We start from the raw sequence: 24,783 nt of genomic DNA on the forward strand, positions 1-24,783 counted from the left end.
GCGCTGCTGAGGGGAGGCGGGTGCGAACAGGCGGAGAGGTGGGAGGCGGCGAACAGGCGAAGAGGGGGTTGGGGGCGAAAATGCGAAGAGGCGGCTAGGAGGGGGGGACGAAATGGCGAAGAGGGGGGAGGCGCAGCAGCGAGGCAGGAGGGGGGGGGGCGCAACGGCGAGAAGAAGGCAGGCGGGGGGTGGAGGGGCGAACAGGCGGAGAGGTGGGAGGGCGAACAGGCGACAGAGAGAGGGGGGACAGGCGGGCGCGCGCAGAGCAGGGTGGAGGCGGGAGCTTCAGCGAGCTGACTACTACGACTTCCGTGCCTCTTCAAACATGCAACATGCTTTTGGTGCTAACTCTCAGAGTTCCTTTTTCGGACAGCCATCTATTCCTCAGCAGACTATGCATCCAGGATATTTTGGTGGTGGCTCTGTGTTCCAATCCATGACTGGGGGTTATCCTCAGGGAGGCATGGGTATGCCAGGGACTTTTGGAGCTAATTTTCAGCCTGGTATGCAGGGGAATATGTATGGTGGTATGCAGTCCGGAATGCAAGGAAACATGTTTGGGGGCATGCAACCAGGATGGCAAGGAAATATGTATGGGGGCATGCAGCCCGGTATGCATAATGGTATGTTCGGCAACATGGCTGGAATGTATGGCATGCCAGGTGTGGGAATTGGTAATGTTGACCCTATGATGGGCATGAATGCTGGGGGTAGCAATCTTGTGAAGCCACTTCCTTACGATAATCTAACGCCTATGGGTAAGGCGAAGGATTATAAGGAAGGGGGAGCTGCTCTGAAATTTGATACATTCAGTGGGGCCAAAGATAAGTTAAAGGCACTTACTTCTTACAGCAGTTTGATGCTGCTTTTTCTGGTGGTAATTACACGGAGTCCTCAAAGGTGAGAAAAGCAGCGACTTTTCTCAAAGGCAATGCATTGCAGTGGTGGTCTACTCTTCTTTTGCAGGGCATAGCACCATCTACTTGGGTACAATTTAAACAGGTGTTCTCTTCCGTATGGCTCACATCTACTTTTGAGGTGGATGTAATGACAGCATGGCACAAGTTGGATGCATCAAAATGTAAAAATCTTGAGGATTACAACAAGAAGTTTTGGGAAGCTTTACTCCCAGTTACTTCTTACCGTGCAGTGCCTTTGTCTGAGCAGGTAGAGAAGTATTGTTGTGGGCTGCCCAAGGAAGTGCGTGACTATTGTATCAAGACTCGAGTAACAAATATGTCACAGATGATAGAGAATGCTATGACAGCTAATGCGTTACTCACTGGAGTCTCATCTGGATTTAAAGGAAGTAAGAACTCGAGCAAGAAATCTGAAAAGTCAGGGCATGCTTCGCGTGAAGCAAAAGGGTCTACAGAGACGTGGTATAAGAAGTTGCCAATGCCCAAGAGAACTCCTGAGGAGAGAGAGGCTTTGAGGGATGCTCGGAAATGTTTCTACTGTACAGAAGAGGGACATATGTCTTTTAATTGTCCCAAGAGAAAGTCCCAAAAGGACTCTGACACCAAAGGAGAGCCCAAGTCAAAGAAACCAAAACCTTCTGCAGGATTAGTTCCTGATCTTGTTGGGGAACAGCCAAGTGGTGAAGAGACTGAGTTGTGCAAGGCATGGGGCAAAGTGAGAGATCAAAATGCCTTGATATTCTTTGACACAGGTGCTAGAGCCAACTTTATTTCACCGGATTTGGCTGGCCGATTGGGGATCCGTGCAGAGGAGATGGGGCCTTTATATGAGGCTAACATGGCTTGTCCACGGTATGCAGAACCCGTCACTCCTATTATTGGGAAGCTCAGGCTTCATTTGCAGGGTAATGTGGATAGCGAAGAGTTTTTCATCATGCCACTTGATGGATGTGATGTTTTGTTGGGAATGCCATGGTGCCACAGAGTACATGCGGTGGTGGATACATACAATAGGAAGATCACTTTGATTCATAGAGGAAAAGAACATGTTTTGGATGTAAAACTTAAAGGGGAATCTTTTCCTATTGTATCAGCTTCGGCAATTTCATCAGTAATGAAAAAGCATCTTTCCGTGTACTTGGTTTATGTAAAGGATGCAAAAGATGATGAGTCTAAGTCTAATTTGTCTATGTTAGATAAGGACAGGACTGATTTCTTATGTGGGTTCCAAGATTGTTTTTCCGAGTCATTGCCAGGGGAACTTCCTCCCGAAAGGCCAGAAGATCATGCTATTGATCTAATTCCTGGTAGTACTCCACCAAATAGACCGCCGTACCGTGTTAGTGCAGCCCAACAAGAAGAAATTATGAGTCAGGCACAGGAGCTATTGAATAAAGGGTTGATACAGCCTAGCTCATCACCCTTTTGCTCACCTGTACTCTTAGTGCAAAAGAAGGATGGTTCTTGGCGCATGTGTATTGATTACAGGGCGCTGAACAAGAATACCATCAAGAATCGATTCCCCATTCCGAGGATCGATGACATTTTGGACCGCTTACTGGGCTCCACAGTCTTTAGTCGGATTGACTTGAAAAGCGGGTATCATCAGATACGTATTAGACCCGAGGATGTGCATAAGATAGCATTTCGAACCACTTTTGGGTTGTATGAGTTCTTGGTTATGCCCTTTGGTTTAACAAATGCACCTGCCACATTTAACAGAATGATGGACAAGATTTTCCGGCCTCATAGAGCGTTTGTGGACACATTCTTTGATGATATGATTGTGCATTCACAAACTAAGGAGGAGCATAGAAGGCATTTAGCCATTGTGTTTGCAGAACTCCGGAACCATAGGCTGATTATTCATGGCAAGAAGAGTGAGTTTTTCTTGCAAGAGATACACTTCTTGGGGCATATTGTGTCTAAGCATGGAGTCCGTATGGATCCATCGAAGGTGGAAGCAATTCTTAATTGGCCAGATTTGAGGACCATGCATGATGTACACAGCTTTTTGGGATTGTGTTCCTATTACAGGCGGTACATACGGTATTTTACTGAAATTGCTAAGAAAAGCTTACTTCGGATCCGGTATTGGTATTACCGGACCTCTGAAAGGCTTTTGTTATCCAGTGTGATGCATGTGGAAGTAGCATTGGGGCAGTTCTCATGCAAGAGGGACATGTGATAGCCTATGAGAGTAGAATATTGCATGATGCCGAGAAGCATTTACAGGTTTATGAGAAAGAGATGTTGGCTGTAATTCATGCTCTTTCTACATGGAAACACTATTTGCTTGGGGCTGATTTCACTGTGCAGACAGATCATCAGACCTTGCGTTATTTCCTCACGCAAACTAAGCTTTCAGAGAAGCATATGCGATGGGCAAACTTTTTGTCTATGTTTCACTTCCAGATTGTGCATGTGGAAGGCAAAAAGAATGTTGTGGCAGATGCTTTGTCACGCAAGCCACAGGTCTCAACAGTTTCACTTGCTTATCATCATGAGCTTGATGAAATGAAAGAGCAGTATGCCCATGATGAGGACTTTGAAAGGTTGTATGATCAGATATCTGGGGATCAGCGGCATGAGCACTATACTCTCAGAGATGGGTTTTTGTTGATGCATGGTAAATTGTGTGTTACCAGGCGATTGCGACTCAAGGTTATGATTGAAAGTCATGCTCCACCGTATGCAGGACATAGAGGAATTGATGCCACGGTAAAAGCAGTGGAGACTTTCTTTTATCGGCCAACCTTGAGAAGAGATGTTGATGCCTTTGTTAGGCAATGCATCGTATGTCAGAAGGTAAAGTTTGACCGTCAAAAGACACCAGGGTTATTACAGCCTTTACCTATTCCAGATAGACCTTGGGAGAGCATTGCCATGGATTTTATATTTGATCTTCCACGTACACAAACGGGAAATGATGGCATTTGGACTATCATATGCAGGTTCAGTAAGCAGGCTCATTTCATTCTCGTGCGTAAGACGATCAAAGTTGATCATATGGTGAAGTTGTTCATGGCGAACATCTTCAAGTATCATGGCTTGCCTACGTCTATCACACGGATGACAAGTTTATTCTAGAGAGGGTTGTTTGACAACATGGGTACAACTCTCAAGTTTTCATCTTCATTTCATCCACAAACAGATGGTCAATCGGAAGAGGCTAACTCTACAGTGTTAGGTCTTCTTAAGTGTTATGTGTTAGAGCACAAGCAACAATGGGAAAAGTATCTTCCTTTGGTGGAGTTTGCATATAATAACACCGTTCATACCTCGACGGGCAAGGCGCCTTTTGAGATTGTGGAAGGAGGGAAGAAGGTACCACCCATTTTGCACACAAAGGATAAGATCTTTGAGGCTGATCAGTATGTGGAAAACATGGATGAAGCTTATCGGAGTGTTAAGTTGGCACTCCAGAAAACTCAGCAGAAGCAAAAGAAAGCCGCAGACCATCACAGACGTGCTTTAGAGTTTGCATTGGGTGATTGGGTTCTTTTGCGATTTGAAAAGGCTAGGCTCAAGAAGATGAAGGGTAAAGAGCGCTTATTCCCTAAGCTGAGCATGCGCTATTATGGGCCTTTTCAAGTATTGGAAAAGATTGGTGAGGTGGCCTATCGCTTGAAGCTACCAGATCACTGGAGGATTCACAATGCATTTCATGTGAGTCTCCTTAGACCTTTCCGTGGGGATGTGCCTGAGGATGTATCAGATGAGGCTCAGCCGGAAGTTGAGGAACTTGATGAGGTTCTTATTCCAGAGCAGATACTGGCACATAAGAAAAGAAAGGTACGAGGTAAAGTTTCCCGTCGCTATCTTGTGAAGTTCAAGAACTATTCACCGATGGATGCGAAGTGGATGGAGGAAGGTGACTTAACAGATTTTTGCAGCTTTATCTCGATGCCTTTGAGTTGGAGCCGACTCTTGTTTTGGCTCATTCAGGTTCAGCAGAGCATGGGTCTGGAGCATTGCCTGATGCTCAAGAGGGGGGTAGCACCTCCACTCCCTTGATACAGACAGGCTCAGATGATATCTAGAGGTCGCTTGGTGCAATTTTTATCTCACCCGAAGGTACTGATGGCTGACAGTACATCTGTTTATGGGACTTCTATGATATATGTGTACTAGTCACATTGGATGTTGTGGTTGTGTATGGTTCACAGTGGTATACAACTTGGACTACTACTACGCCATTGGTTTGCAGTGAATGATGTTACATGTGCATGGCTTAGAGAGATTGGGACGCTGATCTTGCCATATTGTATATTTCACTTTGGATATTTTGCTCTATCACCAGATTGCAATCGAGGACGCTTGCCATTTTTCAAGAGGGGGGTATGTCATGACCTTGTGAAAATGGAACAGCACAAGTGTGGACATGGTTGCTGAGCAAAATAAATATTAAATGATTCACATTTGGGGTGCCCGAACAAAGAGAATGATGTGTGGACATCTGCAGGTGTGAAGGGGGACCAAGAACATTAGTATTTTTAATGTTTTATTCATGGTTGGTCCCTAGGCCTAAGTGGTCCCTAGGAACTTTAATAAATATTAAAGTTGGGGGCCTAGAATATTTTTGGAGAGAGGAGCAACTCCACTTTTGGAGTTACACGCCTCTCTCATCTCTCTCTCTCTTGCTTTTTGGAAAGCGTGGAAGTTTTCCTGCATGGAGGAGAAGAGAAGCTGGTCGACTGCATACGGTTGCTGTTGGGGTTTTTGGCTGCGCAAAGAAGAGCCCGAACAAACAAGCCGTACAGTCCAGGTTTTGGCGTCGGCTGCTGCTGCAGGTACAGGTGTACGGACAGGTACAGGTGCAGGCAGCGCTGATTCAGGCAGCGCTGGCAGGAACAAACAGCAGGCAGCTGCTATATAGGTACTGACCAGTACGGTACATGCGACTGCAGAGACTGTACGGACAGGAGGTACAGTGGGGATTACTGACCTGTACGGACAGGTACAGCTGGTTTCAGTTCTGTTTCAGACCTGAACAGTAGTGGGCGGTGCATCTCCAGTTGCGGGCAGTGCTGTATCAGAGCTTATTTGGTGCATCAGTCAAGTGGTTGCAGGGAGGAAAGTACAGACTGGTACGATCGGCCTCACGAGTGCAGAACCACGCACTGATTTGGTAAGCTCTGAACTTGTCCATCTTTCTTTCTTTCCATTGGCTTATGTCTGCTGCAGAGTTGTATTATCTGGCCCCTTGTGAGAGGAGGGGTATGGCAGATTGAAAGAGTGGAAACAGAGATTGGACAGTGGATGTATATGTGAACTGAGTTGTGGAACCATGTACATGAGATATGCCAGATGTGTGCTCAAGGCTGCCCGGCTGAATTGTCTTGGTTGATCAGAGGGAAGCACAGAGTGTTACTTTTGTGGGGCACAGATCTGTGTGTGAATCCTCTGTGCTAAGAGGTCTTGTGGGCTGCCAGATTGGACATACAGGTGTATTCTCCTGGCTAGTTTTGTTGTACTCAGGTTTACATCTCTTTGAATTTGAATAAAGAAATACCGAAAGGGGCGCCAAGCTTTGGGGCCAACAGGTGTCGTTTTCATTTCAGTTTTGAGGCACTCTAGCTCCAGTTGATTTTGTTTCTTATTTGGACTACAAGTGGAAGGGTGACTGCTAATCTACCGCACTTTGGTTTCTACCGGAGGCCGGTTTCAGACATGGATTATGATATCTGGACTTATGGGACTGATTTGTCTCGCCCATTTACTTGAGACATGATTATGATATCTGGACTTATGGGACTGTTTTTTGTCTCGCCCATTTATCTTGGGACATGATTTTGATATTGGTATTATGGAGACTTATTTAGTCTCGCCCATTTCTTTGGGACCATAGTTACCACGGAACGGGAACGTTCCGGGAATGTCGGATGCTGGAACAGGAGCGGGAACGGGAACGGGAGCGGATCGGGAACGTCGGGGAACGCCACGTCATATGACATGTCAGCATATGACATAAAATGACAAAACATTTAAAATATCCAAGATTAAACTTTAAAGTCTTAAAACATTAAAAATTTGAAGAGTCCAGACTCCAAATAGAAACTGAAAAGAAAGTACATCGCATGTGGATATATAGAAACTGAAAAAGAAAGTACATCGCATGACAAGTACAAAACTAGCCTCAAGGGCCAAGGTAACTGCTGGTGAGTCAAAGACTAGTCATCAGCAAGTGGGATCTCATCCTCCTGTCCAGGCTGTCCCTCAATCTGCTCATCCTCATGCTGCTCCACATCATCCTCTCCCTCTGGCTGATCCTCACCATCATTGTCATCAAGATCAAGGCAAAATCCAATAAATGGCTCTGGAGTACACTCAGCCCTGAACTTGTTAAGCAAACGCAAGTTTCCATTAACAAATACAAGGTCATTTGCCTTCTGGACACCAAGCCTGTTCCTCTTCTTGCTTGCAATGTTCCCCAAACTGCTCCATAAGCGCTCACATGGCGAGGAGCTAGCACCCTAGCTAAGCACTCGAATGGCCAATCTTTGCAGCAATGGTGTATCTGCCCCATAATCCTCCCACCACCGTGCACATGATATCTTGAACCTATCATTTTGTGCATCCTGCAAAGCGAAGAGGCCTCTCTTTTGTCGATAGAAGGAAAGGTCTTCACGAACCCTCCTCCTATCATCTGCACTGGGTACAAGCTTCCTCAAGATATCCTCCCAACCCTGCACAACCTCTGCATCTGTCTCTTGTCCTTTGCCTTGAAATTCTGGATCCACCACAAATGCAGCAGCCTCTAATGCAGAGTGATACTCTGTCCACCTGCCTGTCGCAAGAGTGATACTCTGTCCACCTGCCTGTCGCAAGACGAGAGAGCTCCTGTCTCCTACCCCCATCCAAAGTCTGTAGAGATAGGATTCTCTCAATCATCCTGTCCATCCCCTCATACACCTTGCCAATGCAAGGCTCATCTCCATCAAGAAGCCTCAACATAAGAATGATTGGCCGCACAACCTCCAACAATACCTCAACAGTGTCCCAAAAAGTGTCATCAAGAACTATGGACCTGCATCGAATACCTGCCACTGAGGTACGCTCTCGCCATGCATCCCACTCCTCACAAACTACAAGCTGCCTCAAATGATTCTTCACTTCCAAAAGACGCTTTAGCATAAGGAAATTATATGCAAAGCGTGTATCTGAATACTTTAAGAGATCCTTTGGGGATCTCTGTCGAAATACAGCCAAAATGTAGTGGTGGCGAGTGATAAATGAAACAATGTGATTGCCCATTTCAATAAAAGGCTCCACCCACTGCATCTTACCAATATCTTTGAGGAGATTGTTGAGCCCATGTGACATGCAAGGAGTGAAGCAAATATGTGGGTACCTATCCTCAATGATCCTCCCTGCTGCCCTGTTTGAGTTCTCTCCATCAGAAACAAACTGGATGACATTATTGGGACCCACGTAATCAATGGCTTCACTCCAAATATTTGCCAATCTCTCTGCAGTTTTGCCCGCCTCTGAATTGTTAATAGCTTTAATAAAAAAGCTACATCCTCTGGAGTACGCAAGGATACCCTGAATGGAGCGGCTCCTAGTGTCACTCCAACCATCACCCATGATAGTGACGCCACATCTACGCCATACATCCTGAATGGGTCCCAAGGCATCCTCTATGGCCGTCCTCTTTGTGGCTAGAAGTGTAGTGCGCAATGCCTCGGATGAGGGTGGAGCATAGCCAGGTCCGAAAGAAGCAATCTCCTTCACCATATCTGGGTTGCGGGCCTTTACCAAAGGAACATCTGCATCATAAAAAAACCGTGCCACTGATGCATCTACTTGTGCCCTCCTCCCAAGGCGCCATGATGCCACAAGACTAGCCTGCACTGGACCTCGTGAAGCCTGGGTCTAGGAAGCATTTGTTCCATGTGCAGATGGCTGTGGAGCAGCCCCAAATAATGGGGTAGATGCACTCGCTGAAGATGCCGCGCCTGCAGGTGTAGCTGCTGATGATGTACCTCGAGGATCAAGAACAGAGGGCCGACTCCTTGCTGCATCAAGTCTATCTGCAAGTGCCTGCAATCGTATGATATCTGCTCCTGACACTGTAGGGCAAACAGAAATGCCTTTGCCTCTAACCCCCAACAAATGGGCTCGCACACGATCCGTGTTAATGGATCCACAAAAGTGGCACTTCCACTTGCGTGACCCTCCTCCTCTTGCACTATCATATCTGGACACAAGATCCACCTCATTCCACCAAGGGGATTTGTTTTCTGCATCTATGCCACGAGGAGGTGCCATTGAAATTGATAAATGGCTGAAAATTAAAAAAACATGCAAAATGCCCTTGCATGAGACATAAGTAAAGTGTCCACAAAGTGGAAAAAAACGCAGCAAACTAGAATCTCCAAAATCCAATGTTCATTGCGTCAAGTTTTAAATCTTACCTGCTCAAGACTCGAGTGCCACCCGAGCAAAAGAAGGGGCCAACTTGCCAAGGCCCAAGAGGAGGGGCCAAGAGGAGGTAGGGAGAGTGTGGGGCAACCAAGGCTCAAGGTAGGGAGAGTGTGGGGCAGCCAAGAGGAAGGGTGGGGTAGTAGGTGGAATGGAGAGTGTGGGGCAGCCAAGATGAACGGTGGAGTGGTAGGGAGAGCACTCAAGCAGCAGGCTCAGCCAACAAAACAGGCGCAGCAGCAAATAGAAGCCGTACGCTGGATAAAAACTGCCGCCGCCGACTTAGCGAAAAAGCGCACTTTTCGGAACGCCCGGAACGGGCCGTTCCGCCCTAGCGTTCCGGCGTTCCGACAGCCGTTCCGCCACGTTCCCTGGTGGCAAGTGCGCCGTTCCGGCTCCCGTTTCCGCGTTCCGGGCACGCCTTGAGCTTCGGAGCGGCGTTCCAGGAAGGCGGAACGCCGTTCCGCGGTAACTATGTTTGGGACATGGATTCTTCAGTTATATTGGATTTTTGAGACTGTCTCGTCTCACCAACTCGATGGAACATGATTATATCTTGAATATATGGCTTAAAGCTTAAAGTTGCGGACAACTTTTAAGAAGCTGGGAGGATGTCACCAGCCTGGACATTTTCCAGTCTGAAAGGGGTCTGGTGGACTCCAAGATGTTTAAATGTTTTAATATGCATTGATGGTATCAACAAGTGTGTCAAAGGCCCTAGTCCCCCGGGCACCTGCCGCGAGTTACATAAAGATGTCACCAGCCTGGACATTTCCGAGTCTGAAAGGGGGCTGGTGGACTCCAGGATGTTTAAATGTTTTAATATGCATTGATGGTATCAACAAGTGTGTCAAAGGCCCTAGTCCCTCGGGCACCCGCCGCGAGTTACAATACCAAAGATCCCTGCAACCCTCTACTTGCAATCGGACAAGAGAAGCTCCTGCTGATCCACCACTGTGTCCTTGCTACCTTGCAGAATCTTACAAATGGATCCTCTTGATCTTTGAATGATGATTCTAATGAATGCCTAATGATCCTATTTATAGAGAAAAGGTATGAATTCGTAATCAAGTCGGTTTTGTCTATTTTACCCACAAAACATTGTCCAAAAAGTCATATTTTGTGTCCAAACTATGTCCAAAAGGTGTCCCAACCATTGGGCTATGTCATAAAATTCCTTACAGCTTCTATTTTTCTATTGTTCATGTGTGGCATGTGGAGCCTGACATGACATACATGTATGGCTGGTGTAGCGTGACATGGTGTGTCTGTGTGGCATATGGAGCCTGACATGACAGTACATGTATGGCTGGTATAGCCTGACATGATAGTACATGTGTGGCTTGTGGGGCCTAACATGGTGTACATGTATGACTCATGGAGCCTGACATGATGAAATTCTTTGGGACTAGCTATCTTGGAGATCTTTTGTATTTATGTCCTGGGAAGGTTCTGAAAGGATCATGAGCCCTGGACATTTTATCGGATACAACTCAGCAGATGGGTGTTTCTTCCAGTCTAGCTACACTCATGTGTGTACATGACTTTGATTTTATCTTTGGATGACTTGTCTTGTTTGCCTGGACAATGCCTGAGATTTCTACCTGTGTTGTCCATGGGACCGGGGATGCCTGGGCACCCTATGGACGTGTATATGCACACCTGTTTGGGATTGACAGGTGGTCTACATGTGTTTTGCAGGTGGTAAGTATCACCAAAAACTCAATTTACAGCTTTATGAGTTCACATGCTAATAATTATTGGTGCAGGTTCACACTCACTTATAAGTGACCAAACAACTTCTAAGTGAGTACACATTGAGCAGGACTAATTTAATACACGTGGCGGCCAAAAGCTGGACACTCGACAATATTTGGGCCTCCTTCAAGTAGGAGCCCCCTTCTGGACCAGAAAAGCACACGTGTGGGCTATTTTCAGCAAGGAAGCCCTCTTATGGGAGAACTCCAGTTCTGGGGTAGGTGCATGCTTTTCTGGGGTTCATGGAGCTGGTCGACTGGTTTTCTCTCTGTTTACAGCCTGCTGCAGCCATCTATCGCGACAGAAACCTACCAGGTGTCAATAGAAGGCTGGCCGACAGTGTTTGCAGGTTCTCCTACTGCTGGCTGGCTGTTTACAGGTCTGAAAAGCTGCTGGCCAGGGCATATAAACAGGAGGAAGAGCTGGTTGAAGGGCTGGGAACAGATTCTCTACTGTTTGAAGACCTTCTGGCTTGTGTGCAGCTGCTGATCGATTCTTATGTGGCTACTGAGGGCTGGTTGACTGCTGTAAACAACCTTTGAGGGCTGGTCGACTTGCTCTATGAGCCAGACAAGAAGAAGACGATGATGTTGAGTTGTCCCGGGCTGATGTGGGAGTGCTATGGGCTGTCCATAGTTGTCCTGCATGTGCTTGATGCCGGGAATGCTCACTTGTGCTGACAATTGTCAGCAAATTCAGTTTATATTATGTTTTCTTGTTTTCATATTGTATTGGAAGAAACAGGTGCAGCCAGTGGTGAACCCTGGGCACCCGCAAAGTTGTATTGGAAGCACACTCCTTTTTGGTAATCTAACCATAAAGGGGGAAGGGGGGCGGGGGGTCAGCCCATCTTCTGGCCCCTAGTGTGGTATACTGTGCAGATTTGTCATCTTGTTTTATCTCGCATGCTTCTGTGTATTTTCAGATTTCATGATTGATAAGATTTTCTTTTACATTGGTATCAGAGCCTAGCTTTCTACACAGTTGTGCCTAATATGATGCTGGATATGGCTGTAAGGAGTCATTATCCGTGAGAGAAGGTTGGGATTCTAAGGTAGCCCTCATCTTATTGTCGCGCCTCGAAAGAGGTTACTTTTGGTTTAAGCGGCAATGAGCGTGTGGAAAGACTTTGTGGCCCTCCTATCTATGTAGAGGCACTGTTGCACCCTTGCAGTCTATTCGGTATCATACTTGGGCAACTAATAGAGAGCCATTCTAGGGCACAGGAAATTCTTTTCTTTCTGAAAAGCAGGAAGATACATTATGGCCAGCCAGTCTGATCATTCTGTGGAGAACTCTCACACCCGTATTCGCCGCATGGGGGAAGAAGATAGAGACGGGGATCATGTTGGGACTTTGGCGGATAACGATCCACCGTTGTCTGCCAGGGCTGAGGATCGGCAAGATATTGATTCCTTGATGAATGAGCTTGAAGAGGCCCGTGCTTTGCAAAGAGATCCTGATGTACAAAGGGTCATTGAATCAAAGTCTCATGTCAAGGCTGATGTGGTCACTTTTGATGCAATTGCCCAACAGATGGGAATCAACAAACCTCGAGAGTTGGCTGTTGCTTATTTAAAAAGCCGTAGCGATGATGTTTCCAATAATGAGGGCAAGTGGGTCTTCACACGGCAACCTCGCAAGCTATCCCGTGAAGGGAACTCCGATGATGTTGTGAGAGGGCATGCAACCCGCACCAGTGATGTGAGAGGGCATGCAACCCGCACCCGTGATGTAAGAGGGTATGCAGCCCGAGCAAGTATTGTAAGTGGGCATGCAGCCCGAGCAAGTGTTTTAAGGGGGCTAACAACCCATGCACCAGATATGAGGGGGCATGTAGCCCGAGGAGATGATGTACATGATTACATCGACAGGGGATGATGAGGGCCCATTTGAGAGATGCACAAGATCTTCATGCATTGTCAGTGGTATCTCCACCTTCTAGGTATGTTCCTCCTCCTAAAGTTCCATCCAAAGTGGAAGGTGTTACACGAGAAATCAGCCCTAGATTTGGGCACCGTCGCCATCGTAGACATGACGAGGAGGATGATGCATTAGAGCGTCGGGATGCTCGTCATAGCAAGAAGGCTAAAGAGTTCAAGTCAACGGACAAGGACATCAAATTCGAGAGCTATAATGGAAAGTTGGATACTACCAAGGCACTTGCTTTCATAGGGCAATTTGAAATAGCCTTTTGCACCAAGAAATTTACCGAGAAATCTATGCTCACGCATGTTGGTATGCATCTTAAAGAGACTGCAAGTGATTGGTGGATGGCAAAGCTTTTGGATAAGACAGTTACCCATACATGGAGTGCTTTCAAAGAGCAATTTTATGATCAGTTCCTTCCTCCTTACTTCGAGAAGGATGTACGAAAAGAATGGGATTGGCTAACTCAGGATGAAGGCGAATCCATTTCCTCTTATGTTTCAAAGTTTTGGCGGATTCTTCTCAAAGTCACACCTTTCATGACGAGAAGAAAAGAAAGTTTGACTCAGGGCTGCAACGAATCATTCAAAAGAGCCTTGCAGTGTATCCCCACAACACCTTACAGGAGCTCATATACTCGGCCACTATTTCTAAGGAGTTGCATGGTAAGGGAGCATCAAAAAGACAAGAATTCAGCTCATACAAGGGAAAATTCAGAGTTGGAAATGAGCAAAAAAAGGGTGGACAGCCACCTACGTTTATGCCTACTGAGTCCAAGGATGCAAAAGGAGGCTCAGAAAAGTAGCCGGGGGGGTAAAAGGATGATTCTAGGCTGTCCAAACAACATATTTTTGATTGCATGAGAGAAGGGAAGTGCTTCACATGTGGGAGCAAAGATCACATGAAAGCTCAATGCTCCCAGAATCTCAAAGAGAATAATGTGCAGGATGCCAAACCAAGTGTGAATGTTATACCCGATGTTCAAGGTAACACTGCACATGAACCAAAGAGCAGAATCTTATGCAAAATTTGGGACAAGTTAAAGGACCAAACAACTTTATTCCTTTTTGCTAATGCCTCAACAAATAACTTCATATCCATGCAGATGGTTGCTGCTCTTGGGTTAAAGCCCGAGGAATTGGGCATGGACTTTCATGCAACTGCTGCCTTTGAGGGCAAGGAAGTTAAGGTCACTCCCATCATTGGGAAGCTTCATATACAAATATAAGGATATTTGGATCGTGAAGACTTCCTCGTGGCACCACTTACGGAATGTGATGTGATACTTGGGATGCCTTGGCATTATCATTTGGATCCCAAGATTTTGCACAAAGAAAAGAAAGTTATGTTTACTCATAGGGGTAGCGAAGTTTGTATTGATGCGGGTCCTATTGGGAGTACCATATCCATTGTAAGCCATATATCTATTTCAAAGGCAGTAAAGAAATCAGCTTGTTCTTACTTGGTATTTATACGTGATAATGTTGAGCATGATATTGTAACTCCCGTAGATCAAGATAAGATTGATTTCTTAAGTGAATATGCTGATTGTTTTGCTGATTCACTACCAGGACAGTTACCCCCAGAGAGGCCAGAGGATCATTGTATTGACATAATCCCTGGGAGCTCTCCTCCTAACCAACCTTCTTATAGGGTGAGTGCTGCCCTACAGGAGGAAATCATGACTCAAGTAAATGATTTGCTTGAGAAGGGGTTGATAAGGCTAAGTTCTTCGCCTTATTGTCCTCAAGTTTTACTTGTGCAGAAAAAGGATGGGACATACAGAATGTGTGTTGATTATAGGGCCCTTAACAAGATTACTATCAAGAACAGGTTTCAACTTTCCGATTCCTCGAATCAATGATATTCTTGATAAACTTAAGGGAGCTGCTTGTTTCAGTCGCATTGATCTTAAAAGTGATTACCATTAGATTCGAGTGGTACCTCAAGATGTGCACAAAACGGCTTTTCGAACCTCATTTGGACTATATGAGTATTTGGTTGTGCCATTTGGACTTACAAATGCTCCCGCCACTTTCAATAGAATGATGGACAGAATTTTTAGACCTCACCACAAGTTTACAGGAACTTTCTTTGATTATATTATCATTTTTTTCAAAGAGTGAGACTGAACATAAAGAACATCTTGCCATTGTTTTTGAAGAGCTAAGGAAACATAAACTTTTCATCAATGGGAAGAAGAGTGAATTCTTCTTGTCAAAAATTCACTATTTAGGGCATATTGTCTCCGCCGTTACACGATCTAACAAAGAAGAAAGTAGCATTCCGTTGGTCAGATCCCGAAAAGACAGCTTTTCAGAAGTTGAAGGATGCCATTATATCAGGACCAATTCTTATTATTCTAGATTTGCATCGACCTTTTGTGGTCGAGTATGATGCATGTGGAGATTGTTTGGGGGCTGTTATGAACCAAGAGGGACATGCAGTAGCTTTTGAAAGCCGCCGCCTGCAACATGCAGAATTGTATTTGCAAGTTTATGAGAAAGAGTTATTAGCCGTTATTCATGCCCTCCAAACATGGAAGCATTATCTTTTGGGAGCTGAATTTATGGTAAAAACAGATCACCAGAGTTTACGGCACTTTCTTACACAGCCTAAACTCTCAGAAAAGCATCTAAGGTGGACAAACTTCTTGTCCATGTTCCATTTTCAGATTTTGCATACCCCGAGAAAGAAGAATTTGGTGGCGGATGCTTTGTCACGCGGGCCACAAGCGCATGCCGTAACTACCGCCTATCATCGGGACTTATTAGGGATGTGAGATATGTATGCTTTGGACATTCAGCTTATTTGGGCTGATTTGAATCATGGTACTACTGTCTCATCTTATTCGATTAGAGATGGGTTTCTGATGATGCAGAATCATATTTGTGTAGTGCGTGAATTATGCCATAAGGTTATGGAAGAGTGTCATGCTTCGCCATATGCTGGTCATCGTGGTATTTTGGCTACTACACAGGCTTTGGAAAGATATTTTTTTTGGCCAGCTCTACGCAGGGATATTGAAGCTTATGTGCGAGAGTGCATAGTGTGTCAAAAAGTCAAGTTTGACAGACGCAAGACACCTAGTTTGCTTAGCCCTTACCCATTCCACAGGAACCATAGGAAAGCATTGCTATGGATTTCATTATGGATTTGCCGAAATCGGCACATGGAAATGATGCTATATTGACTATTATAGATCATTTTAGCAAACAAGCACACTTTATTCTTGTGAGGAAAACCATCAAGCCAAAGCACATGGCAAAGTTGTTCTTAGCTCAGATGAAGCAGGTGGGCAAGCGATGCCCAAAGTTGTCTTTCAGGAGCTTCGGACCTTTTCCCATCAGGAAAAAGATTAATGAGGTGTCTATGCAGTTAAAGCTACCTCCGAGTTGGACTATGCACGATGTATTTCATGTCAATTGGTTAAAGCCATATGCAGGTCCAACCCCTTCAGAGGTCAAAGACGAAGCGGAACCAAACATTGTGGATAAGGCAGAAGTTATGATTCCAGAACAGATCCTTCTGCACCGTTTCAAGCATGGCTCACGCCGAAGACTACGACAATTCCTCACAAAGTTTCAGGACCGAGGAACCCATGAAGCGGTATGGCTCGACAAAGAGTTTTTCGAAGACTATCCGGCGTTATTAACAGATTATTTGGAGGCTATGCAGCTTCCGTCAAGTTAAGCAGAAGGGGATGTCACGTGCATCCCGCACTTGGATGCCACGTAGACATTTCTGTACAGAAGGTGCAAGACCTGGGATGGTGAACTTGTCCCATGTGAGCCCAGTCCCGGACGGGTCAACCAGGGATCCATCTCAAATGTCCGAGGTCAGGTGTGCATTGTCCTGCACAAGAGTCTAAGGTCAGGTGTGTACTGTCCTGCACATGAAACAGCGCCAGTCCGCGCTGTGAGTCTCCCTCTGGAATGATGTCAGTGATTCTGTGTATCTAGTATGGTACCGGATGCCAGATCACTGAGTAGTTAGTGTTTAGGACAAGGGGGCAGCCCATAGGGCTACCCCGGATCTTAGTGTGGGCATGGGAATGGTGTGGAACCACCCCCATGAGGGCCACGAAGGCCCAAGCTGAAACCACCAGCCATGGAGGGGCTGTAGGACAGCCCTAGGGCAAGAATAAGGCAGATTCCAGAAGTTTACAGCCTTTACATGGCTGTAGGGCAAGTATGGGGCAGCCCATACAGGCTGCCCAGCCCTTGGAATGTGGGCAAAGGCTATGCCCAGCACTCTGGAAGCAGGCGCATCACCTCCCAGCCAGTTTGGAATAATGCGCAGCATTTTAGGTGATTTATTTTAGCATTTATTGCTGAATTTTCACAAGTCGTGGGACATTTGTGCTGGCCGCCTGGTTCTATGCTGGCCGACTATTGTAGTTGGGCTAGTATAAAAGGGAGAGCCCATGTTCCCATTCATTCATCTCATTATTCACCAAGAGCTCAAGCAAATCAAGGGCTAGACAAGCCAAGGGAGTTGCTAAGCAAAGGGGTGGAGAACTGAAGGTCAAGGGCACGGATTTCCCAGCCAAGAAAGGTCAAGAATTCTGTATTTTCTTTTCAGATTCACATCATTCTAATAAAGCAAATACACCATCCGTGGTGGGGGCCCTACAGAGGGTAATTGGGACCCAATATTGTGTCCTCTCCATCTCTCCCTCTCTCTCTCTATTTTCTGCACATCTCCTTTCAGTTTGTGCGTTAATTTCCGTCACGAAAAGAGTGCTGAATTCTGAGTATTGAAGTTACCGATTCTTCTCCAAACCAAGCTCGTACCAGAGATGGCAGATTTATAGTAGCATTGCAACCTGGCACATATGGAGAGCTCGATGCAACAAAGCCATCAAGGGTACACACACTCCACCTGCAGAGCCCATCAGGAACATTTGGCTTGACATCATTCATACCCTCCATGGTCACTGGGGGGAAGTTGCAGGGTGGCTCCGACCGCGTGCGAAAGCGGCAGGAAGCTTTCTTGAGACTCTGGCAATTTGGCCCTCTTCTCACAGATAGAGCTGCTGATCCCACTTGACATTACAAACCACCTTTGTGGTTATTCCCCCTTTGTGACATTACAGACCACCTTTGGCTAGCATGGTGGGTTCATAACCCTCATGTCACGAGACCGAACCCAGAAAAATTATGAAGTGCTTTTTGATGTTCACTAACGCTTGTATGACTCTACAGGGAGAATAGTATGTTGTTGTTTGCCTTGAGATGGTTTCAAGAAACATTGTTTATAGCCCCCTATATTGGAATGGATTATGTTTTTGGCTCCCTTTATTCGGGATGCATTGGACTTATGGAACTCATGGTTATCTCATGGATCGAGGATTTCTATTGGCGACTGAAATGCCTGTAAAACTATTGGTGGCCAAAATGCCTATAAACTATGTGTAGCAGAAACGTTTATGGAGCACCAGGATATCTATGCTTGTGAGTGATTCTTATCTTATGATACACACTTGAGCCCACCTCTCCTCCAAGGTGTGTGGTCAAAGTACCAACACAGAGTGCAAGTGGTAAGAGTGGACATGATGCCTGGTTGGCAGGGAACTTATGTCTACGCCAAGGGTCATGTGGACTCACACCTTGTTGGCAAGGGACTATGTCTACGCCAAGTGTCAGTAGACTAGAATCTCGTTACTGGTATGCTGGGGACTTGATGTCTGTGCTCAGATCTAGTGGACGTTCTACATCTGCATGCACGATCAATCGGTCTTCTATTTCTCGGCCTGGTGTTTGCACGTATAAGCATGGAAGCCAATGGAGAATAACATGCGATTGACATGACACTTGGGATTGGGGAGCGAGATATTGCTCCTTCGAATTGGTGGATATGACACCAAAACTTATTTTGTTTGGATTCGACTTGGAGTATGGACAGAGAGACATGATTATGATATCTGGACTTATGGGACTGTTTCTGTCTCGCCTATTTATTTTCGGACATGATTATGATATCTGGACTTATGGAACTCTTTTTGTCTCACCCATTTATTTGGAACATAATTAGGATATCTGGACTTATGGGACTATTTTGTCTCACCCTTTATTTGGGACATGATTTTGATATTGGTATTATGGAGACTTATTTAGTCTCACCCATTTATTTGGGGCATGGACTCTTTCAGTTATATTGGATCTTGTCTCGACCACTTGATGGGACATGATTATATCTTGGATATATGGCTTGAAACTTAAAGTTGCCGATAACTTTTAAGAAGTTGGGGAGGATGTCTCCAGCCTGGACATTTCCCAGTATGAAAGGGGTATAGTGGACTCCAAGATGTCTAATATTTGGAAAGTACAAGCTTTGGGAATGGGGAATTATTCTAGAATACAAAGAATCACACTCCTAAAATTTAGGAGAGTTGCTATTTTTGGCCCGACTCCGATGGAAATTTTGTTCGTGTCATTACATCTAGAATTGAGCAAATACCGAGAGTTGCCAAAGTACCTATGACAAATGGGCTACCAGCAACTGGGATATTTTTAAAGGTAAAGATTATGGGAGGACCCATCTCTTAGATTGAGACATGTGGCAAGAAAGTGGATCAAAGCAAGACAAGTGGCCTCACACTTGTCACTTCATTTATTGTGTGGCTCTCCACTTGCCATTATAGCCTTCTCTTGGCATTTTAGCTCATGGGAGGCCCAAACCTATAAATTGAAGCCCTCTCTCTTCATTTCAGGAAGCTCTCTTGCTGCACACTAGCCTCTACCACCGTTACAAGCTGCCCTAATAACGGCTACTCTCTTTCTCTCTCTCTTGAAGGCTGCCCATGAAATATACCGGCTGTTGGGGACTGTTTTGAAGGCTTACATCACAAAGAAATACTGAAGACAAGGTCTGCAGTGTCACATCCACATTTTCATCATTTGTGGATGTTTTGTCAAGCTTTTATGTTTATGCAAAGTGATGATGGATGTGTGTTAAGGCCGTGGCCATGGTTTAAGTGTTTAATTGTATTAATGGTCAAGTGTTTTGCGAAACCCCGGAAGTTACAACAACTGCCTACTAAGCACTGCTTTGGAATACCCTGTTTTGCTTGGTGTGAGGCAGAGTGTGTGCCTATGTTCATTTGTCACGTGCATCCTGCACTAGAATGGATAAGTGCAAGCCCTGTGGCTGGACACCTGGTCCCTTGTGAGCCCCGGGCCGGGACATGTCAGCCAGCGTGCCACCACAAGAAAGTCAAGGTTGTGTGCACATCCCGCACATCAATCATGCTTGTCCCACACACCAATGTAACCCTCTTGAATGTTGTATTGATGTTCCAGGCACTGTAAACCCATTTAGGTAATGGTAACTAGCAACCACTTGAGGGCGTAATGGTGGTTTTGGGGCCTACGGGCTGGCCAATTGGGTGGACAAAAGGCCAAGAGGGGTGGCCCATTCATAGGAACCCAGCCCAGGAAGGCCACACATGTGAAAACGCTGGATAAATATGTATTTATTTGTCCAAATGCAAGTTAGCCAGCTCCTTGCTCCAATCGGCCAGTATTGGCAGCCATCCAGCCCCTATAAAAGGGTGCTCCCAGACCTTGTTTCATCATCTCAGACTTTGCCATTCAGTCCATGCTTGTGCACATGCCTTGGGCAGCCCACAGGACAAGGTAAACACAAGGAGACATGTAGATGAAGAAGGCAACCTGCAGTGGACAGAGAACACAGCCAGTAGAGGTCTTTCTCAGGATTAACACAAGTACAAGTTGCTGTCCAGAATGGACTAACACAAGTTCAAGGTGCTGTCCAGAATGTACAGCAGAAGACAGCCTGTCCGTACTCCTTCTCGGGCACTCTGCAGAGACCCCGCATCAGTAGTTGTTGTGCTAATTTACAGCCAACAGCCAGTCATTACTCATTCAGCAAAACAAGCAAATATACCTTCACGGTGGGGGCCCTTCAGAGGGTTATTTGGGACCCAATATGGTGTCCTCTCTCTGGCTTCTCTTTCTTCATTTGTGCATAAGAAATCATCAAGTGTAAGTGCTGAAATTCTGCTCTAATCATGAAAAGGAGGTGCAATCTAGTTTTTGTTTTTTGTAAGGGTGTGTTTGCTACTTAGTCATCCCTTCATGGGATTCCATTGATTATTCAACAAGATTTGGTGACTCGAAGCTCTCAACATGAGTATCTTGTTAATTTGACTTTATCAATTAGCTGTCAATCAAGCTTAGCTATACAAGCTCACGCCTGCTTCTCCTGCTCCAAGATGCATGCGCGTGCGCGTGCGTGTGTACGCACGCGCGCACAAGAGAGAGAGAAAGAGAGAAGGGGGGGGGCGGGGGGGGGGGGATGTCATAGCCAAGCCAATGGAGGCACTGAAGAGCAGGGAATGGGGCTTGAACCCAGATCTTTGGGATAGGAACCCAATGCCTAAGCAAGCCCTCCAAAGAGTTAGACAAGGAGAGGGGATTGGTGATCATTCATTCATCTTGCAAGGGAAGATAGCAGGCAAAATTTTAGTTGCTTGCTCCACAAAAAAGTTACCTGCTCACGTGGGAAAGGATTTTAGTCAGATTTATAACGCCACCACCATAGGCTAGATGCGTTACTAAGGTATGCTTGTTGTAAGAAACAATATACAAAAGGAATAGACGGCGTACCTCCTGTTAGTGGTTGCTTGCATGGCGACGGGTGCGGTGTTCGTGTTGCTGCTGTGGTGGGGAAGGGGGCTAGCCATGGACGGGAGCTTGGAGGAGGGGACAGCAGCCACAACAGCACTGGCGGAGGCGCGCTCCTTCTCGTCGTCGGAGAGCACAGTGAGCTTCGGAGCTGTGCCCACGATCTGGTCCACCTTCTTGAACCAGGGCCAGTAGCTAAGCGTCACTCCATTGGTAGCCATCATGCCCCGATTCTTCTCCGTCTTGTACCTCTTCTTCAGCGAGTCTACCTTGTTCTTGCACTGATCCACCGTCTTGGCGGGCTTCTGCCCATCCGACCTCTCGCTCACCATCGCCGCAACCTCCTCCCAGTCACTGCCGCGGAGATTCCCCCTGTTCAGCTGCAGGTACTTCTCTGTGTAGGCATCCAGCAGGCATGATATGGCCCCATCGCTCCATTCCTCCCTGTCCTTCTTGTTGCCCCCCACATCCGTGACCTTGCCCTTCTTGAAATAGGTCCCGCCATCGCTCGTCTCGTCGCGGTCCCTTCTTTTCCCGCCCCCGCCCATGCCTCGATCGGGCGGCCGCCTGTGCATCCGAGCCCCATTCATCCCCGCCAGCAGATTCTGTGACTGCATCGCCATCAGCCTTCCATCCAGCCCCTCCAAACCCTTGGCGCTCCCATGTAGCGCCTCCAACCCCTTGTTGTGCAGCCTTTCTTCCGCCCCCGCAAGCCCGAAGTCCTGCTCTTCACTGTAGTCGTCCCTCGCTTCCCCGCCGCTGTATGGCTTCTGCGATGACTCCGCTTCATCGCTGTGCGTCCGCCCGATGTCCGCCCTTCCGCAGGAGGCCAGTGCCGCCGCAGACTGACTCACATCGTAGAGAATGAAATCCTCATCACTCGCCATCAGATCTAGGGTTAGGGTTTTCCTACAAGAAAGCCAAGGGGGGTGAACGCAGTGAAATCAGGGTCGGAGAAACGCGGAAAGAAGCCATAAAAGCTTCAGATCAGCTCTACGAAACAGGGAGAAGGGGAACAGGAAAGAAAAGGACAGAAGAAAACTGCCGATTAGCAGGGCTATGGCGATGCGAAGCTCAGAAACGTCGAGCAGAGAGAAATGCCTGCCGCCGTCAGTCAAATTTAAGCGGAAGGGCACGGCCGTTTGACGTCGCGGCGTCTCTTCACGTATTAATTATAAAACCTTAAGTTAGAGTCATATATTTAAAAAAGCATAAGACTTTAAGGGAAAGGGGGAAAATTAAGGCCAATAAGTTCAAATGTCCAAATCAAATATATACCCCTCCTTTTGCGTGTGTTTATGATTAATTAGCAAGCAAATTAAAGATTACATCATTTTATTAATCAGATAACGTGATCCATTTTCACACGTGGAGGGGGTTCGTGTTCCTCGTCCTCCCCCCTCGGCAAGGGTGCTTTCACCCACCATGCAAAATGTAGATGTCACATAGGTAGGGAAGATTCAAGAGTGAGGTCTTCAATTCTTCTAATGTAGTCCTCCAACTCCTTCATAACTTGCAACATTATGTAGTCCTGTCTGTTCTTAGAGCAGAGCTATCTAAGACATTTCAGTGCATACTCTGTCCTGTTTTTTGCACACCTTTTTGGCCTTAGCCCTCTTCTTGCCTTCTAGCTTAGCTAATGAAGTGATTGCTTGCAGCCCAGAGTGCTAAACCACATAAGGGTCTAAAGAGGCAGTCCTAGCATTGAGCTATGCCTCTTTCATCTTCTCACAAAAAGCCTGTCCTATAGGAAGGAAACATAGGGGTCCCCTCCAAGTTCTCCTCACTACCTTGCATCTGAATCTCACAAATACTGGGAAATGGTCTCAGACAACATGTCTATACATTATTTCCCCTTTTGTGTCATGGCCAAGCCAAGATCCCTGGTCAAAGACATAGACTCTTTCCAACCTTCTAGGTACAAATTCTTCATTAAACTTCTTATTGCTCCATGTATGGTTCTGGAGCTCCTTACATCCTTCACAATCAGCCAGATCTATAGCATCCCACTTGACTTTCCATGCATTTCATTAAGCTGCATTGCTAAGATAGTTTTGGGGGTCATTTGCTACATCATTTGTTCAGTCACCACCCACCAAATAACACGGTGGTGTCAAATTCCAAAGCAGCAATATCATCCGAGAGCAGCCTTCTCTCATACTATGTGTCTGGGGCATATATGTAGACCAAGCCCAACTGAGTGTTGTCAATAGTAATTTGGCACTTAATCAATCTGCCTGAGGCATTCTTGTATATGGCATGAGCCTTGAATTCGTTCCTGATCAGCAGGATGCAGCCACCGGTACCCCTAGTGGCAATGCTAGTAATGCAATTATAACCTCTAATATTAAATGGTTCTCCCCCATCTTGGTGTCCTGGAGCATTACGATGGCTATTCCTTCCTTCGTAGCAAAATTCCTTACATAGCTATGCCTGCTATGAGAGCAGAGTCCTCTTACATTCCATGAGGCCATCTTGATGACCTATGAGAGGGAATCAGTTGTTCCCATATAAAATATTGATAATCTCTTGACTTCCTCCCTCCAATAGGACATCAAATTCCTTAGCCCTGTTTCTAGCATCCCTTTTAATGTTGCTCCTTGTGCCCTGCTTGTTGGTGATTTCTTACAGAGGGTTCCTTTGGAGCAGGCTCTTACCTTTCTCATTCTTCTTATGAGTGATTGTTCTCTAATCATCATTTTCTTTGTCCTTCTATTTAGCAACCTTTCTTGTACCCCCTCTAGCTCCATTAACCTTAGCTTTCTCTACCTGAGCATCAAAGGCCTTCTGTGAAATGTTATCCTAACTAGGATTTTGCTCAGTGTTTTGACCAGGGGTCTCGATATTGGAGTTAGGATCTCCTCCCATGGATTTCTCAATATCTGATGCTTAGCCTCAAAATAGTATGCATGACATTCTTTTGCAAAATTCCCAAGAGCCCTACACTTGTAACATGTGTTAGGGAAAGGGTTGAAATGGACCTCAACTAGAAGGCAGCCATGCAAATCAAACTCCAGGAATTCTTGAATTTCTTGTCTCCTATCCCAGAGGATGCATGCTTTCTTGGAGGCTCTACCTTCATGTATGCTATATATTAG

The 24,783-nt window shown here is 46.1% G+C and overlaps 2 protein-coding genes across 4 annotated transcripts in view; both read right to left on the reverse strand.

The window, feature by feature from the left end:
- The window catches only part of LOC147624710 (uncharacterized), a 57,203-nt gene extending 34,304 nt beyond the window's left edge, over nucleotides 1-22,899 (reverse strand). For 2 of the 3 annotated variants that reach the window (XR_015269123.1, XM_086819742.1), the window contains exon 1: nucleotides 21,668-22,899. Coding sequence is in view for 1 of the 3 variants with exons in the window: in XM_086819742.1 (XP_086675868.1) it covers nucleotides 21,668-22,572 (905 nt within the window). In the remaining 2 variants the exon portion in view is untranslated. The remainder of the gene's footprint in view (nucleotides 1-21,667) is intronic. The other variant, XR_015269124.1, reaches the window with a different exon arrangement.
- Nucleotides 7,249-8,571, reverse strand: LOC147624711 (uncharacterized). Its single transcript, XM_086819743.1, has 2 exons — nucleotides 7,738-8,571; nucleotides 7,249-7,706 (listed from the first exon to the last, which is right to left on the reverse strand). The coding sequence occupies exons 1-2, from the start codon at nucleotides 8,508-8,510 to the stop codon at nucleotides 7,397-7,399; spliced, it is 1,083 nt and encodes a 360-aa protein (XP_086675869.1). The 5' UTR covers nucleotides 8,511-8,571; the 3' UTR covers nucleotides 7,249-7,396.
- Nucleotides 22,900-24,783: the final 1,884 nt, after the last annotated feature.

Source organism: Cibotium barometz, chromosome 25, assembly GCF_041138505.1.
Source record: "Cibotium barometz isolate CiBa-2024 chromosome 25, ASM4113850v1, whole genome shotgun sequence".
NCBI lineage: Eukaryota > Viridiplantae > Streptophyta > Polypodiopsida > Cyatheales > Cibotiaceae > Cibotium > Cibotium barometz.